General features: G+C 55.1%; 2 protein-coding genes across 4 annotated transcripts; both read left to right on the top strand.

The window, feature by feature from the left end:
• The first annotated feature begins 417 nt into the window (after positions 1-417).
• On the top strand, positions 418-8,638 carry LOC132333789 (nuclear pore glycoprotein p62-like). Of its 2 annotated transcripts, XM_059859223.1 has the most exons (12): positions 418-734; positions 1,498-1,889; positions 3,025-3,135; positions 3,600-3,731; positions 4,462-4,566; positions 5,021-5,129; positions 5,282-5,426; positions 5,853-5,902; positions 6,015-6,149; positions 6,541-6,652; positions 7,178-7,244; positions 8,416-8,638. In XM_059859223.1, exons 1-12 carry the CDS (start codon positions 433-435, stop codon positions 8,505-8,507), a joined length of 1,752 nt encoding a protein of 583 aa, XP_059715206.1. In that variant the 5' UTR covers positions 418-432; the 3' UTR covers positions 8,508-8,638. The 2 variants fall into 2 exon arrangements, with proteins under 2 accessions (XP_059715206.1, XP_059715207.1); XM_059859224.1 differs by lacking the exon at positions 4,462-4,566.
• A 2,054-nt stretch (positions 8,639-10,692) lies between these two features.
• RBM41 (RNA binding motif protein 41) lies at positions 10,693-17,450 on the top strand. 2 transcript variants are annotated; one of them, XM_059859281.1, is made up of 7 exons: positions 10,693-10,776; positions 11,400-11,516; positions 11,617-11,809; positions 14,602-14,806; positions 15,709-16,079; positions 16,672-16,819; positions 17,088-17,450. In XM_059859281.1, the coding sequence occupies exons 1-7, from the start codon at positions 10,769-10,771 to the stop codon at positions 17,243-17,245; spliced, it is 1,200 nt and encodes a 399-aa protein (XP_059715264.1). In that variant the 5' UTR covers positions 10,693-10,768; the 3' UTR covers positions 17,246-17,450. The 2 variants fall into 2 exon arrangements, with proteins under 2 accessions (XP_059715264.1, XP_059715263.1); XM_059859280.1 differs by lacking the exon at positions 10,693-10,776 and having other exon boundaries at positions 11,065-11,516.
• Positions 17,451-17,492: the final 42 nt, after the last annotated feature.

Raw genomic sequence — 17,492 nt, 5'->3', positions numbered from 1 at the left:
TCTCTCCGCTCTGTCTCTCCCCTGTCCCTCACTCCGCTCTGTCTCTCCCCTGTCCCGCTGCCCCCTGTCCCGCACTCCGCTCTGTCTCTCCCCTGTCCCGCTGTCCCCTGTCCCTCACTCCGCTCTGTCTCTGCCCTGTCCCGCTGTCCCCTGTCCCTCACTCCGCTCTGTCTCTCCCCTGTCCCGCACTCCGCTCCCGCAGCCGCGTCCCCCGTCCCCACAGCAACGCCGACACGCCCCGCCCCTCACGCCCCAACAGCAAATCGGAGCCCACATCTCGCGAGTGGCGGCCGCTCCGACCAATAGTTGTGGAGAGCAGGAAGGCGCGGGGGCGGGCCAGGGCGGGGCGCGGTGACGCCATCGCGGCGCGCGCGGTCGCGGAGCCGCCGGGCGCTGCCGGAGCTCGGCCCGCGCCGCCGCCGCCGCCGCGCCATGAGCCAGTTCAGCTTCGGGGCGGCCGCGCCCGGCGGCGCCTTCGGCCTGGGCGCGCCCCGAGCCGCCGCCGCCGCCACCACGGCCACCAGCGGCTTCTCCTTCTCCGCCTCCGCGCCGGCGCCCGCCCCCGCCTCCACCGGCTTCAGCTTCGGCAGCGCGGCGCCGGCGGCGGGCGGCAGCCAGCCCGCCGGGCTCTTCTCCTTCAGCAGGCCGGGCCCGGCCGCGCAGCCCTCCGGCTTCAGCTTCGGCTCGGCCAGCGCGGCCCCCGCCGCCCCGGCAGCCGCCGCCTTCCCGCTGGGGTGAGAGCCGGGGCCGGCCGGGACGGACGGGCAGAGGGAGGGACGGACGGAGGGACGAACAGAGGGAGCGGGGTCCTGTGGGTGCTGGGCGAGGGCTCTGCGGGGAAAGCTGCTCGGGGCGAGCCTTGGCCCTGGTGCCGGCTCTTCCCAGCTCGGCGAGCCCCGGCCCCGGCCGCTGTTGGCACGGGGAGCCCCTGCGCGGTGGGGAAGGAGATGTTCCGCGATTGCGGCTGGAACGGGGCTGGAGACGCGTGCACGCAGAAAGGCTGAAGCTCTGCTGCCGAATATCAAACGTCTCCTTCTTTCTGACCCGGATCCGGGGTGCTCTGAATGTTTTCCCGGCAGTTTGGGAGGCATTTGCCGTTCAGGAAAGGCTGCGAGCTCTGGAGCGGTTCTGCAGAACTGCTGCGGGAAAAGCTTGCCAGATGGGAGCTGTGGGAAGGGAGCTCAAATGGGGACGAGCAGACAAAACCAGCCTTGCGTAGAGGCAGTGGAAATGGTGAGCAGAGAGAAGGAGCAGCTTCAGTGTGCTGCCATAAAATGCCCTGTGGTACCTGGGTGGATGGAGGTAATGAAGAGACAGGCAGTAGGAAGAGCCCTAAGGGGGATGGCAGGTGACAGCAGCTGGCTGGAATCTGTTGTCAGACCTGGGACACAAGCCTGGCCAGGTGTGCATGTCTTTGAAAGGAGAAAGCCAGCTGTGGACTTGGGTGGATGTGTGTCTCAAGCAGAATGGCTTCCTTTCTTTCCTTTTCTTCCCCAGGACAAACACCCCAAAAGTGACCTTTGGAGCCAGCACTGCCACTCCAGCTGCTGGAATCACGGGGGGCTTTTCTTTTGGTGCCCCTGCGGCAACCAGCACCCCCTCGACCCAGGCAGCAGCCCCATCTGGCTTTGCCTTTGGCTCTGCTGGCAGCAGCAGCAGCAGCAGCAGCACGGCTCCCTCTGGGACAACAGGAGGCTTCACCTTCTCCAGTGGCACCACGAGCCAGGCGAGCACGGCCGGGTTCAGCATCGGCACCGCGGCTGCGCCGGCGACGTCGGCAGGGCTGAGCTTTGGCACGGCCCCTGCAGCTGCTGCCAGCACCAGCACAGCCACGCTGGCAGCTGCCAGCCCGGCAGCAACGCCCTTCAGCCTCGGGGGGCAGCCCGCAGGTGGGTGAGCAGCCTGGGGGTCGTGGTGAGTCAGACTGTGGCAGACACACAGTTTGGGGTCGCTGGGATGGGGCTGTGCTGCAGGCACAGTTTGGGGTCACTGGGATGGGGCTGTGCTGCAGGCACGGTTTGGGGTCACTGGGATGGGGCTGTGCTGCAGGCACACAGTTTGGGGTCACTGGGATGGGGCTGTGCTGCAGGCACAGTTTGGGGTCACTGGGATGGGGCTGTGCTGCAGGCACAGTTTGGGGTCAGTGGGATGGGGCTGTGCTGCAGGGACACGGTTTGGGGTCACTGGGATGGGGCTGTGCTGCAGGCACAGTTTGGGGTCACTGGGATGGGGCTGTGCTGCAGGCACAGTTTGGGGTCACTGGGATGGGGCTATGCTGCAGGCACAGTTTGGGGTCACTGGGATGGGGCTGTGCTGCAGGCACAGTTTGGGGTCAGTGGGATGGGGCTGTGCTGCAGGGACACGGTTTGGGGTCACTGGGATGGGGCTGTGCTGCAGGCACAGTTTGGGGTCGCTGGGATGGGGCTGTGCTGCAGGCACAGTTTGGGGTCGCTGGGATGGGGCTGTGCTGCAGGCACAGTTTGGGGTCAGTGGGATGGGGCTGGCCCAGCCTCATCCCCAGTGGGCACAGCTGTGAGCAGCAGCTGAGCAACACTGACAGCACTGAGCCATGGAGTGCCCAGGTGTGCTGAGCAACCACCAAAGGGAGCAGAGGGCACACAGGTGCAGTGCATCAACATGAGGGGTGTAAAAGGCTGGGCTAAAGAACAAGAAGGGCAGCTGCTTGCAGCCTGCTGCAGTGGTTTGGTGTCAGGATGTGTGGGTTGAATCCCTCTGAAATTGTAGGGTGACCCTCTGTGTAGTGTAGCCATCTGAACTGTCCCCTGTGCTGTGACACAGCCTTGGGGGCAGCTGGAGGCTGGGAGCCTTTGGCATGGGGGTGTCTGAGGGTGCAGTGGGGTTGCAGATTCTGCAGCCTCTGGCTTGTGCTGGGCCAGAGTGGAGCGAGGGTCTGGAACCAGAGGTGTTTCTGACAGGCCTGTCCAGGGCCTGCAGTGCTGGGGAGCAATTGCTCTTTAGCCTCTAGGAAGGAAATCCATGTTTTCCTTTTGCTCCTGGTTCCAGGTCTGACCTTTGGGGCTCAGCCTTCAACGGCAGCCACCAGTACAAGCACAGCAACACTGACCACAAGCACCAGCCAGGCACCCACCCTGACCTTTGGAAGCAAGCTGGGAGGTAGGAAGCTGTTCTAGAAAACAATTCCTGAAGGATTTGGGGAGTCTGCTCTCCTCCTGGCTATAGTTGTCTGTTGGAAGCAGACCAATATCTTATATTGGGGTGTGGGAAGAGGCCACAAGTGTTTGTTCCTGTGGGTTTCCCTGGCATTGGGGATCTGTGACAGCTCCTAGAGCCCTTGCACAGTGTGTCCTGTGGTTCTGATTGTGTCCCACATGCCACATTCTGTTCTGTGCTTGTTTGGGGAGCACAGGGGAAGGGAGGCACAATCTTAAAGGGGCAGATTGTGAAAGACAGGGAGTGGAGGGAGAATAAGAGGAAAAGGAGGTTTCAAATGCTGACATGCCCAAGAACCAGGTGTGGCTGGGCAGGTGGTGCCACCCTCCCAGCAGGGTTGTTGTGCAGGGGGTGGGTGGGAGCTCAGTGTGCTCTGCTTGTACAGCTGGAGCTGTTTGTCCCTGCAGTCACATCCACAGCTGCCAGCACAGCCTCCACCACCAGCACCACCTCAGTGCTGGGCTCCACGGGGCCCTCCTTGTTTGCATCTGTGGCAACTTCTTCAGCCCCAGCCTCCTCCAGCACCACGGGCCTCTCACGTGAGTCTCTGCAGGCACGTTTGTCCCTGGGCCAATCAAGGGGCAGCCAGGCTGCTGCTGCTCCCTGGGGCTGCTGCTGCTCCCTGGGGCTGCTGCTGCTCCCTGGGGCTGCTGCTGCTCCCTGGGGCTGCTGCTGCTCCCTGGGGCTGCTGCTGCTCCCTGGGGCTGCTGCTGCTGCTCCCTGGGGCTGCTGCTGCTGCTCCCTGGGGCTGCTGCTGCTGCTCCCTGGGGCTGCTGCTGCTGCTCCCTGGGGCTGCTGCTCCCTGGGGCTGCTGCTGCTGCTGCTGCTCCCTGGGGCTGCTGCTGCTGCTGCTGCTCCCTGGGGCTGCTGCTGCTGCTGCTGCTCCCTGGGGCTGCTGCTGCTGCTGCTGCTCCCTGGGGCTGCTGCTGCTGCTCCCTGGGGCTGCTGCTGCTGCTGCTGCTCCCTGGGGCTGCTGCTGCTGCTGCTGCTCCCTGGGGCTGCTGCTGCTGCTGCTGCTCCCTGGGGCTGCTGCTGCTGCTGCTGCTCCCTGGGGCTGCTGCTGCTGCTGCTGCTCCCTGGGGCTGCTGCTGCTGCTGCTGCTCCCTGGGGCTGCTGCTGCTGCTGCTGCTGCTCCCTGGGGCTGCTGCTGCTGCTGCTGCTCCCTGGGGCTGCTGCTGCAGTGGGAGGGGAGCAGGCTGAGCACAGCTTCTCCAAGGGCCCTGCATTCCATGGCTCCTGCAACCTGTTAATGGTGTCTTCTCTTCACAGTGGGTGCCACCTCCACTGGTTCCACTGGGGCAGCCAGTCTGGGGACACTTGGCTTTGGATTAAAGGTTCCTGGAACCACAGCTGCCACCACCAGCACTGCCACTGGTAGGAACAGGATGCTGAAAGTCACTGAAGAGAAGGGAGGCTGAGTTCAGTGCTCTGTGCAGCTGTAAAGGGCCACGTGAGAGTAGCAGCTCAGCAGCTGTGATTTGTAAAGCCCTCAAGTAACTGAAACCAGCACAGTCTGTCTTTCTCTGATCCTTTTCCATCTCTTTGTGAAAACACAGAAGTTCTCTCTCATCCACTGCAGAGGTGCAGGGGAGGAGCTGGGTGTGCTGGCAGTTATTGGTTCTAGCAGTAAAACTTGGGGATATTGACAGGGGTTGGGCTGGGGATGCTTTCATTCCCTCCTTGGCAGATGTAGGATTTGCTGCTGTTCCCTTCAGAGGGATCTGCTGCAGCTCCTCCAGCCATGGGCAGTGCACCCTGGAGCTGCTCTCTGTCTGACAGGTGCCAGCTGTGTCCCCTTCTGCTGCTTGACTTGAATCTCTTCCTGCAGGGACAACTTCTGCTTCTGGCTTTCCCTTGAACCTGAAGCCATTGACTACCACTGGTGCCATTGGAGCTGTGACCTCCACAGCTGCCACCACCACAGCCACCACAGCCAGGTGGGTGCTTGTTGCCATTGACCCTTTCCTGCCCGGGCAGGAGCAGCTGCAGGGCTCAGGCTGGGCTCTGCAGGAGGAAGGGGAAATCACTGAGACTTGTGGTGTTTGTCCCTCCTGACCTCGTGTCCTGTGCTGCCCTTGCTCCCTCTCAGTGCCCCCCCAGTGATGACTTATGCCCAGCTGGAGAGTTTGATCAACAAGTGGAGCCTGGAACTGGAAGACCAAGAGAAGCACTTCCTGCATCAGGCCACACAAGTCAATGCCTGGGACCGCATGCTGATCGAGAACGGGGAGAAGGTGAGGAGGCCTCCAGAGCAGCCTCATTCTGCTTGCTTAGCTCCTCCAAGGGCTCTGTTACAGGTGCAACAGGCAGCCAGGACATGGTGCACATAGCCCTGAGCTCCCCCTGGGTGCTTTTCACAGTCTGTGTGTCTGTTCTGGCCTTTAGCCTTGGAGTCGGAAATCTGTTCTTTGCCTTTGCTCTGTTTACCAATTTCTCCTAGGGGGGGTCATTCCAAGTTTATTCCATCTTTGGGATGGAATAGGGAGGAGAAATAAGGGAGGATCATTCCTCCCTTACTCCATCTTGGGTCTGTAGATCTTTGTGACCATCTCTTGTTTCCAGTAGAACTTGCATGGTGCTGCTTTCTCCCTCCCACCTCTCTTCTCTGAACAGCTGACTTCTTGGTTTCCAAGGTGTAAGGAAATGTCTTCTGTTTCCAGATTACTTCTTTACACAGAGAAGTGGAGAAGGTGAAGGTCGACCAGAAGAGGTAGGAGACCAGGAGCACTTGAAATGATTTTATTCCTTCTCTGCATTGTCCTGCCTGCTTGTGGGATAGCTCTGCAACATGAAAGGGAAGCATTTGGCATTTCTCTTTGCAGACTGGATCAGGAACTGGACTTCATTCTGTCCCAGCAGAAGGAGCTGGAGGACTTGCTGACCCCTCTGGAGGAGTCTGTGAAGGAGCAGAGCGGGACCATCTACCTGCAGCACGCGGATGAGGAACGGGAGAGGACGTGAGGCACAGACCTGCTGGCCATGGGGATGGGCACTGTGCTGTGCTCACAGCAGCCAGCAGCACATGGAGCTGGCATGGGTGACAGGATTGAACAAGCAGTGGCTCCTGTCAGATATTTAATCCTGTTCTATGCATGGCAATTTTAGGTTTTACTCATAGGCCTCCTCTCCCTCCTTGTCTGTGTCTATGTGTAGATCAAGGGAGGCAGGGGTTTGGAGTCCCTTCATGTGGGTGTGGAGCCTCTCTGGCTGCTGTTCCCAGGTCTCTGCCAATCTTGGCTGCAGATGTGGAAGCTCATTCTGATGGCCCACAGTTGCTGTGACTGGTCTTCAGCAGGTCTCCAGAGCTTTCTTTAACCATTCTGACCTTGTTTCCTGTGTGCTCTGCAGCTACAAACTGGCTGAAAACATCGATGCTCAGCTGAAGCGCATGGCACAAGATCTGAAGGACATCATTGATCACTTGAACACATCAGGAGGCCCAGCAGACACAAGTGACCCTGTAAGTGCAAGCTTTGATTTTATATTGCTGAAGAGGCAAAGGATATTGAAATCGTTCTCACTCTTCATTTGTCCCCATGTGGATACTCCACTCATACTTTATACAATTTTTATATCCTCATAAAACAAGATCTGAGTATCCAGCTCCTTCTAATAACTATTAAATTGATTTTGATGTTCCTTATGGCTTTTCTGGGAAGCTTTTTTTCCACTAAAAGTTTCACTTCAGTATTGCAGACTGAGTTTTTCCATGTTCATTTTGAATTTTGCCTCCTCAAGCCTGAGGTAAGGAATATTCTGCTGGTTCCTAGGGCTAAATTAAAATGAGCCAATGCCATAGACATATCATCTAAACTGTGCAGTTTTCTTGCTAGTAAGGAGTAGCAACGTAGCAGCATTGCTGCACACACTTCCCTGGCCAAGTGGCTGCTGCCTTAGGGAAGCTGGGCAAGGAGAAACTTGCCTTTGACTCCTCTTGCTGTTTATGCAGTCTCACAGCTGACTTGCACCTTCTCTCTCTGCTCAGCTTCAGCAGATCTGTAAAATTTTGAATGCACACATGGATTCCCTGCAGTGGATTGACCAGAATTCAGGTGAGATTTGTCCTGCAGCCTTTTGGGACTGTGAATGGGAAGCAGGAGCATGTGTGTGAGTGTTTGTTCATCCCTGAATTTCTGAGGATGCCTGAGGAGTCTTCCTCCTCACCTTCAGTGGCACTGTCCCTTCTGGGCTTGAATTCTCCTGCTGTGCCTGATTAGAGGCCTCTGCTGAGAAGTTACTCCTGGCAACTGGTATTTTTTACCCAAAAAGCTCTCCTGGAAATGTGTCAGTGCAAAGCAGAGAAATTGAGGCAGAGAACTTGAAGACCTTATTATTCATTCTGTGAAAGTAATGTTAAATAGTTCAGCTTCTAACAAAGTCTGGGGTTGCCTGTGGTGCAGGGAAATTGGTGAGGGAAGTGTGTGTGTTGAGTGTTATCATCCCTCCCACTCTGAAAACAGGAAGCCACATGCAGGTAAGATGGAGCAGCCTGCCTTGATCTGCAGGTGGGTTAACTGGAGGAATTATCTAGGAATTTCACAGCCTCAGTAGCTTGAGATGCAGTGCACAGAGAGATGCACTCAGGTGTGAACATTTGACAGTGGCGTCTTACTAAAACAAGACATTAAAATGGAACTTTTTTTCCCTGGGAGAGGGCCTCCTGGTGAGGGATTCTGGAATTCTGTGCCGTTTGGAGTTTAACTGGTAGCAGCCACACGGGGGCACGGCAGAATAAAGCAGCTCTCCTTTCAGCAGCTCGAGTGCACTGCCTGGCTGCAGTGCTGAGAAATGCTCTCACCTGGTGTAACTGCTTGTGTGAAAGCAGGCCTGCTGTTCTCCGTGTTTACACTGAATTATTGGCTTAGGGCAGGGTCTAATTAGGTGTTTTCTTTCAAAACACTTCTGCTAAGCTCCACATTCCAAACAAGCCTTTTTTAGGAAATCTGGTACAGCTCCTGTGCCACCTGAATTCTTTACAGAATGTGTGTGAAAATAGCTGTTTCCTTTAAATTTTCCTAGAAAGGAGACCCATTTTTTCCTCTGCTATTCAATAATGAAGAAGTTTTCTTATTGGCAGTGCTTTGGGTTGTGTTTTCCTCCTGCTTTGTCCACTGTCAAATCTGAGTGACTGTCAACAAGAAAATATTTTTCATTCTGCAGGCAAAACTGTGCAGGGTTGTGTTCTGGAGTGACTGTGACATTAATCCCTTGTTTCTGCCACAGCTGTGCTGCAGAGGAAGGTGGAAGAGGTGACCAAGGTTTGTGAGAGTCGCCGCAAGGAGCAGGAGCGCAGCTTTCGGATCACCTTTGATTGAAACATTCCCAAGTTCAAAGGATGGACATAAAATCTCCACAGAAAACAGAGGTGTTTGGGAGCTAAAGACTGAAATGATGACCTGGCTTTGTTTCCTTTTTTATAATAAAATATATTGTTTGTTCAAAGTCAGTCTTTGTGGAGTTGGACTGGATTTCACCTGCTCCCATCAGAAACTGGATGAAGTTTGTGCAGGGAGTGTGTGCTCTTTGTGCTTTAGCTGTGCCTGCAGACTGGTGAGATAACAGGAATGCTGCCTTGGAGGGCTCTGCCTGGTTTTGCATGGCCTGGTTTTGGGAGGAGGCTGCAGGGGTGGCTTCTATGAGAAGCTGCCAGAAGCTTCCACCATGTCCAGCAGAGCCAGTCCCTGGTGGCTCCAAAAGATGGATGAGTTGCTGGTGGGCCAGTTAGATATGGTGGTAATGCCTCTGTGAATCCGATTTAAGAAGATGAAAAACAAAGTTGTGGCTCAGTTGTAATTGTGGCCAGAGTAGAGCGGGGTGAAAACCTGGGAGGGCAACAATTCTACAGCCACCAAGGTCAGTGGAAAAGGAGGGAGGGGAAGAGGTACTAGAGCTGAGATTGTTCTGCAGCCTGTGATTTCATGGTGAAGCAGCTGTGCCCCTGTAGCCCATGGGGATGCAGAGATTCACCTGCAGCCCATGGAGGAGCCCCAGGGCAGAGCAGGGGCATTCCTGGGGAGAAGGCTGTGAGCCTGGGGCTGAGGTGCCCTGCTCCCAGGTTGGAGCAGCCTGTCTTGGAAGGACTCCATGGCAGAGTGACCCACACTGCAGCAGTTTGAGGGAGGCTGTTGCCTGTGGGCTGGACTCATGTCAGAGAAGTTCACTGAGAACTGTCTCCTGTGGGAGGAACCCCAAGACCCCAAACCAGGGGGATGAACTGACCATGACCCCCCATTCCCATCTCCCTATGACCTGACCACAACACCCATTCCCTCTCCCTAGGAACTGACCACGATCCCCATTCCCATCTCCCTATGAACTGACCATGACCCCCATTCCCTCTCCCTATGAACTGACCATGACCCCCATTCCCTCTCCCTATGAACTGACCATGACCCCCATTCCCTCTTTCTAGGAACTGACCATGACCCCCATTCCCTCTCCCTAGGAACTGACCATGACCCCCATTCCCATCTCCCTATGAACTGACCATGACCCCCATTCCCTCTCCCTATGAACTGACCATGACCCCCATTCCCTCTTTCTAGGAACTGATCATGACCCCCATTCCCTCTCCCTATGAACTGACCACGATCCCCATTCCCATCTCCCTAGGAACTGACCATGACCCCCATTCCCTCTCCCTAGGAACTGACCACGATCCCCATTCCCATCTCCCTATGAACTGACCATGACCCCCATTCCCATCTCCCTATGAACTGACCATGACCCCCATTCCCTCTCCCTAGGAACTGACCATGACCCCCATTCCCTCTCCCTAGGAACTGACCATGACCCCCATTCCCTCTTTCTAGGAACTGACCATGACCCCCATTCCCTCTCCCTAGGAACTGACCATGACCCCCATTCCCTCTTTCTAGGAACTGACCATGACCCCCATTCCCTCTTTCTAGGAACTGACCATGATCCCCATTCCCTCTCCCTAGGAACTGACCATGACCCCCATTCCCTCTTTCTAGGAACTGACCATGACCCCCATTCCCTCTCCCTAGGAACTGACCATGACCCCCATTCCCTCTTTCTAGGAACTGACCATGACCCCCATTCCCTCTCCCTAGGAACTGACCATGACCCCCATTCCTGTCTCCCTGCGCTGCTGGAGTAGGAGGGACGGGACGGGACGGGACGGGGGTGGGGGGGGGGGGGGGGGGGAAGGGAAGTTGTTTCTACGGTTTGATTTTACTTCCCTCTATCCTGCTCTGTTTTGTTAGCAATTATCTTATTTAATATCTCTACGCTGAGCCTGTTTAGCCCGTGACGACATCTGACCAGAGATCTCTTCCGGTGCTTCTCTCAACCCTGCATTAAATTTTCTCTCCTCCGTTCAGGGGCAGAGCGGGGCGGGTGTCTTTGTGGGGGTGCCTGTCTCCTGTCCCCTGTCCGGGCTCACGGCAGGGCAGCGCTCGGTGCAGCGCCCCGGCCCCGCTCGGTGCCCGGCCCCGCTCGGTGCCGCCGCCCGGCCCGGCCCGGCCCGGCCCGGCCGCTCCTTCCGGGGCGGCTCCCGGCGCTCCCCGCGGGCGCTGCCGGGGCCGGCGGAGCGGAGCGGAGCGGCGGGGCCATGCGCCGGTGAGCGGGGCAGCCAGGGCTCCCGGGTGCCCAGAGAGCTCCTACGGGCTGCCGGTCACGGCCCGGGCCCGGTGCCACCCGCCCGTGCTGCGGCCCGAGCGGCGCCGGGCCCGGAGCGGCAGCGCGGCACGGTCCGGGCTGGGTTTGGGGAGGGTTTGGGGCGGGTTTGGGGTGGGTTTGGGGTCTGTCTGCTCCGGAGCAGGTGACCCCGGAAAGGGAAAAGCGCTGCTGAAATTCACAGTTTCATTTCGGCGTCGCGGTTTCACTTCTTTCTTCCCCGACTCATTTGAAACTGGCAGTGTCTGGCTAGATGCTGATGCAAGACGATTTCGGTCAATAAAAATGATGGCATGCGATTTTAAAGTGAACGAACAACCCCCCCAACAATACAAAAACACCCGAAGGCCCCTTGGGGTACTTTAATGTTCTCAAAGGAGTCCCAAATCTGTTGACTTTTCTGGCAGTGTTAAAGGGAGCTGTGGTCAAGTAGTTTTGGTTCCTTGTTTTTTTAAATCCTGTAAAAACAGCCCAAGAGGCAGAGGAGCTGTAGCAGGGATGTGTTCTGAGCAGTTTTTCCCCCGTTGCCTGACTGCCTGTGCCTGTGCTGTGGTTGTGTGCCCCAGGGTGAACAGCAGCCTGTCCAGCGATGAGCTCCTCCTGGAAGACCTGGAGACAGAAGGAGAGAGGCAGCTGAAGAGCCTCCTTCACCACCAGCTGGACACCAGTGTCTCCATCGAGCAGTAAGTCCTGACCTGGTGTGGTTTGGGAGAGAGCAGCCCCTTGCTGCCCCCCGTTCTCAGTGCTGAGCTGTTTGTGCTCTTGTGTTCCTTTGGCTCACAGGTGCAAGTCAAAGCGGAGATGCTTCGCCCCCGCAGCTTTTTACAAACCCTTTGGGGAAGAGGCTGCGGGGGCTTTGACCCTCTCACAGTTCCAGGCCCTGCAGGAGAGTGACAAAGAAACCTCCTCTCTCCGGGAGCTGGGGCTCTCTGACTCGGAGATCCTGCTCTGGAAGAACCAGGATTCAGCAAGGAAGGTGGGTGTGGTGTTTTCTGGGGTCCCCAGGATGAAGGAGCGATTGAGAATCTGACTCCATGTTCTCAGAATGCTGGTATTATATTACATATGCTATGATATTATACTAAAACTATACTAAAGAAAGAGAAAGGATACAGACAGAAGGCTTAACAAGAATGATCTTGAAAAACTCCTGACTGTCTCATCAGAGTCCTGACCCAGCTGATGGCGATTGGTCATTAGGTAAAAACAATTCACATGAAACCAAACATTCACCTGTTGGTAAAGCATCTCCAGACCACATTCCAAAGCAGCAAACACAGGAGCAATCAGATAATTATTGTTTTCGTTTCTCTCTGAGGCTTCTCAGCTTCCCAGGAGAAGAAATCCTGGTGAAGGGACTTTTCAGAAAATGTGGCAGTGGCAGGTGGGCATGCTCTGCTCTCACCTGAGGGTGATCAGCTTCCTCTAAGCCTGTGGCACTCTGGTAGAAAATTCCAGTTCTTTGTAAGCCATTGGTAAAGAATGGCCACTCCTGTATCCCTTGCCTTTAGCCCAGCACTATCCTACATTTTTTCTGGCCTCTTTTCTTTGGTGGAATGGTCAGTGTTAAAAGCTATGGTGGAGTCAGGAGTGAGGATATTCCTGCCTCTGGAAGCACAGCAGGATGTGAGGATATTCCTGCCTCTGCCTTGATCTCAAACAAATCATTTCACCCATTTATACCTGTGTGTGAAGGATTTAAATGCTAGAAGAGAAGGAGAAAATATTTCAAAGTACCTCAACATCCTCCTCTGATTGTCCTGGTAGATCCCTGGATCCCATTGCTGATTTGGGATGGCTGTTTGTAGGGAGTGCTCTCCTTAGGGGCTTGCAGGTCCTTCAGGGGCCCTGGGACAGCCACATGAAAATAGTGCAGAGCTCTCAGACCAAGTGTGTGATGGCAGTGCCTTGGCTCCTCCCTGGGTGCTCTTCCAGCAGGTTTTTCCCCTTCCCCCACCTTCACCCTTATTTTTTCACATTCCAGAGACAAGAGGCTTTTGTGGTTGTCCTTTGTCAGGTGCACTGGAGTGTCCTGCTCTTAATTTGCCAAATTAGAAAATGCAAAACTTGGGCTGATCCTTGGCTTGCCTTTGTCTCCTCTTCCTGAGTGATAGCTGTGTGCAGGAGAGAGCTGTCTGTGGTAATCAGGGGCTTGCCTCTCTTCAGCTGAGGTCATTACTTGCTTTGGTGTTTAAATGCAAATCCAGCCCTGGTGTGGCCTGATTAAAGCTTGGTGCAGAGAGGAGTGGTGTTAATTTAAGAATGAAAATCAATGTCGTCAGTACCAGCTGTTATATTTAGTATGGAATGTGTTCTGGGACGTTCAGAAAAAAAATTGTATGGAAAACAATCCTCTGACAGAAAAAAAAAGGTGACATCAGGGTATGTCTTTTACAGGTTCTGAGAGGAGAATGTTTTGGGAGAAAGCCCAAGTCAGGTAGTGATGTGCAGCTTTGGAGGTGGAGGCCCTGAGTGAAAGATTCCACCATGAGTGATGAATAATGTCAGCTGAGACAGAGAGAACTTCAGATTGCCTGGGGAGCTCTTGGCAAAGTACTGAGTGCAGATTTCTGTTATTTTCAGCTGCTAAGTGGCAGCTTTTTGGAAAACAAAGTACAACAAATGATTTCTGGGAATTGCTTTTCTGTATAAACAGCCTTTTGTGCCTGGGGGTTGCTGTGAAGTGGTGAGTGGCAGAAGCTGTGCAGATGTGGGGCAGAGGTACCAGGGGAAGCTCTGCTGGGTTGTGCTCAGTGCAGGGGGAAAGCCTGGTTTGTTTCTTGCCCGAGGCAGAAGGATCTGCCACAGTAATTCTCAAAGTGAGTTTGAGAGCAGCAAATCCACCCACAGCCCCATGGAAGCGTGTTCTGATGGAGGTGGATGGGGTCAGAGGTGCCCTTCCAGCAGCTGGGGTGTGCTTTGGCAGCATGGAGTGGCCCCTGCAGTGAGGTTTGTTTGCCCAGGGATGCTCCCTGCTTGCAGCAGTCGAAGGAGTCAGAGCTCTTCCATTCTCATTCTCAAGGTTGTTTATTGTTTCTTATCTCTAACATTCTGTCTCTGGCCTGCCAAGGTCTGTCCAGCAGGTCAGACAGAGGCACTCTGACCACCTCGGGGCAGTGTTATCTTTTTATACTAAAAACTACGTGTGCATTATTTACCATACCTTCCCAATACCTGTCACCTATGTTAGACAGTGAGCTTCTGCCTTAAACCAACCCAAAAGTGCCACCATCACAGCAGAAGATGGAGGCCAAGAAGAAGGAGAAAGGCTGGACACACCCAGATTCCTCTGTCTTGCCTACTGAACCCCCATTCTAAAAACCCCCAAAAAATCTATTTTTCACCCTGTGATAAATTCACTGTCATTCTACTTAAACTTTTCTGGCTTGTTATTCTTCATATAAAGGTTGATCATTGTTTTTTCCAAGGGCTACATCAAAGTCACGGGGGTCTTGGGCTCTGTGCCAAGGTCTCTGAACCCCTTGGCAGGGTCTTGAGTCCTCCAGGGCAGCCAGAGGAATTTCTTGGGTTCCAACAATTTTAAAGCCTAAAAACACACAACAGCACATCATGAAATAATAAATTAGCCTTCTAAGAACATGGAATCACATTCATTCATTCCTTCCAACGACGGGGCTCTCAGAAAATACCGGAGTTGCTGAGCCCAGCCGTTCTTGTTTTGCAGGGCTCGGGGCTGTGCCGTTTGGCTGGCTCTGGGGAGGAGGCCCGTGCTGTTGCTGATCCCAGCTGTGTGTGGTTGTTTTGCAGGGCTCGGGGCTGGGGGCAGCCCCCGAGGCCACGCAGGAGCGGCTGGATGCCATCCGGGAGAAGCTGGAGGAGCGGCGGCGCATCCTGGCGCTGCCGCAGAGGTTTGCGGGCAGCAAGCAGCTGAGCCGGCGGGAGATGGAGATCGAGCAGGCTCTCTTCCAGGGCACGGACCGCCACTCCTTCCTCAGGGCCCTCTACCACCAAGGTGCTGCCCCCAGGGCTCTCCCTGCACACACAGCCAGCCCGTGTGCCAGCCCGAGTGCCAGCCCGACACGTTTCTGTCTGGCCGCCTGTCCCTGGAGATGTGGTTCTGCTTTGGCGCTGTGTGGGAGGAGATATTTGCCTCTCTTCCAGGAGCAGGCAGAGTTGGTTCTCTTTTAAGAGAACTTAGAGGCTTTTAAAGTGCATTTCTGGAGCTCCTTGAGGTGTTGCATGTAGTGCAGAGCAGCTTGGGGCGTGGGAGAGGAGCTGGGGTGATGCTTTGGTAGAGCCTCGAGGTCTGAGTGACACAAAGTGCCTGGGTGGGACTGGAGATTGTTCCTGCTCTGCAGGGGGGGAAGGAAGCAAAGGCACAGAGCAGGTAAGAGGAGGAAAGACTTGTTAAAGCCGCATCCCTGAAAGGGAATTGGGTCCAGTTGAAGGCTGGGAGATGCTGCTCTCACATTTGTCCTCATTTCCATCAGAGAGAATTGAAAGAGATCATTGATCAGCCCATGTCATGGACCTTCTTTAAATCCAGGAGCTTAATCTGATGTCCTTGAAAGCCAAATGTTTCTATTCCACGTAGTGGTACAGGAAGGCAGCATGGCCCATCCTTGCTGCACATGCAGGAAGGTGTGTTGGACGAGTCACTAGAAAGTGCTGAAATGTGGCTGCAGATAGGCAAGTGAGGGTATCTCTGAAAAGAGCTCTGATGTAGCACAGGTGGAGCTGCTGCTCTCTGCAGGTTCATCCTGAGCTGGAGCTGCTCTTGTTTTAAACAGCCTGCAGGGCCTGGGCACAGAGGCTGGGGTGAAGCAGGGTTTCTCCTTTCTGTGTCTCTTCCTGCAGTCTGTGTGTTTTCCAGGTTATTGGTGGTAGTCACCACATGTCTCTGTTATGAATTAGATGACACTCAGAAGAGGGGAACAGATGAAAAGGATCCCATGGTTCATCTGGAGAGTGTTTACCAAGAGCTGCTGAGCAAGAAGTGCCCTGAAAAAGTCCAGTCTGCTGCAAGTGACCCCTGCTTGTCCCCGACCCCACAGGGGTCTAGGACTGAGGAGTCATCACTTCCAGACCAGGAGGAGCAAGCACAACAGGCAGCAAGTCCCAGTGTTTCTGCAGCAGAGCCCCACCAGTCCCCTCCAAGGCCTGTGGTTATCAAAGAGCCAGTTGAGTTTGTCCCAGAAGAGGAGATCCTCAGGAACCGCCTCTCAGAGGAAGAACTACGGAAAATTCCCAGGTTCTCATCCTACCATCCAGGAGAGCCCAACAGGGTAAGCTGACATGAACCAGGATTTATCCCTGCTCAGCAGGATGCCCTGAAGCTGTGTCAGTAGGCAAAGGCTCTTCTTTGCTTGAAGTTGCTGGGCTGATCCTGCAGGCCAAGGGGGAGAGGAGCCTCCACTCAGGGGGGAAAAAGGACCTTGGGCTCTGATGGGAAGGCACCAGCCTGGCCAAGAGGTGTACCTGTGAGCCCAGCAGCTCACCTGTCAAGATGTGCTCTGTCTGTTTGGGCCTGGCTGAGTCCTGCTGTCACCTTACTCAGACTGTTCCTGTCTGGTAGCTGGAGATGATTGCATTTTATAAATAAACAGAAGGAACTGAATAGACTGTTTTATAAATAAACTGAACTAAATAACCTGAACTGTTTTATAATAGACTGAAACTGTCATGCAGGCAAGCAGGGTGATGCCTTGAGTTCAGAGCTGCCTTTCTCTGTACACCCACATGTCCTCTAAATGCCATCATTAGCACGTGGGTGTGAGGGTTGAGCTAATTCACACCTTGAGCTCTGCAGACTTGGGGCAGGCTGAAAGGTGTCTTTGCATGGCCAGAGCTGGCTGACCCTCTGTGTCCCTGTTACAGGTGCTGTATTTGAAGAACCTGGGCCCCCGAGTGAGAGTGAAGGACCTGGTGTCCCTGTTTGCTCGGTTCCAGAGGGAGGACAGCCCCCTGATCCATTTCCGCCTCCTGAGCGGCCGCATGAGGGATCAGGCCTTCATCACCTTCCCTGGTGAGTTGCTGCCTTGTGCCTCCCAGTTCTTCCCTGACTCCCAAAGGTGTCACAGCCTCCTGCCATCCCTGCTTTCCAAGGAGAAGCAGGGGAATTCACTCCTTTATCTTCCTGTTGTGCCATGGTCCTTTCCCTGCGTTGGAAGGGGATTTAGCAGGGCAGAAGTGATGTGTGCAGTGTTCATTCAGCACGTCAGAGCAGGCTGAGTGGCCATCAGCTGGGAACACCCCTAGGATCAGCCTGTGCCCACTGTGCCCTCTCCTTGCAGACACAGAGTCAGCGCAGAGAGCCCTGCAGCTGCTGAACGGGTACAAGCTGCAGGGGAAGCCCCTGGTCATCGCCTTTGGGAAAAGCAGGAAGCATTTGCCAGAGCCTGACGCTACCATCCCCAGCTCCTCTGCTGCAGAGAACGCTCCTGCCACGTGAGGGATGGAGAACCAGCAGCCTTGTGGAGTTCAGTGAGCTGTGGGAAAGCTGTGGTTGGACCTGGGACAATGCAGGAGCAGCAATCTCAGAGTGGGGAAAGGAGAGCTGGGGACTGGGCTCTTCTTGAGAGCTGGGCAGTGCCCACTCACTGTGGTGGCAAGGAGGGAGGGAAGAGGCCAGGTAAATAAATGCACTTATTGTGGTACTTCCTTAGTGTGTGCTTATTGAGTTTATGGTCCTAAGACTC

The sequence above is a fragment of the Haemorhous mexicanus genome, chromosome 14, assembly GCF_027477595.1.
Source record: "Haemorhous mexicanus isolate bHaeMex1 chromosome 14, bHaeMex1.pri, whole genome shotgun sequence".
In the NCBI taxonomy this organism is placed as follows: domain Eukaryota; kingdom Metazoa; phylum Chordata; class Aves; order Passeriformes; family Fringillidae; genus Haemorhous; species Haemorhous mexicanus.
This window is presented reverse-complemented; position numbering and strand designations above follow the sequence as displayed.

What these genes read in the sequence shown, in the direction of transcription:
- LOC132333789 (XM_059859223.1), top strand. Translation starts at nt 433, where the DNA reads ATGAGCCAGTTCAGCTTCGGGGCGGCCGCGCCCGGCGGCGCCTTCGGC. An exon ending in ACCACAGCCACCACAGCCAG is followed by an intron (nt 5,130 to 5,281) that starts GTGGGTGCTTGT and finishes GCTCCCTCTCAG; the next exon opens with TGCCCCCCCAGTGATGACTT. An exon ending in GATGAGGAACGGGAGAGGAC is followed by an intron (nt 6,150 to 6,540) that starts GTGAGGCACAGA and finishes TGTGCTCTGCAG; the next exon opens with CTACAAACTGGCTGAAAACA.
- RBM41 (XM_059859280.1), top strand. Translation starts at nt 11,332, where the DNA reads ATGTGTTCTGAGCAGTTTTTCCCCCGTTGCCTGACTGCCTGTGCCTGT. An exon ending in ACCAGGATTCAGCAAGGAAG is followed by an intron (nt 11,810 to 14,601) that starts GTGGGTGTGGTG and finishes GTTGTTTTGCAG; the next exon opens with GGCTCGGGGCTGGGGGCAGC. An exon ending in GGCCTTCATCACCTTCCCTG is followed by an intron (nt 16,820 to 17,087) that starts GTGAGTTGCTGC and finishes CTCTCCTTGCAG; the next exon opens with ACACAGAGTCAGCGCAGAGA.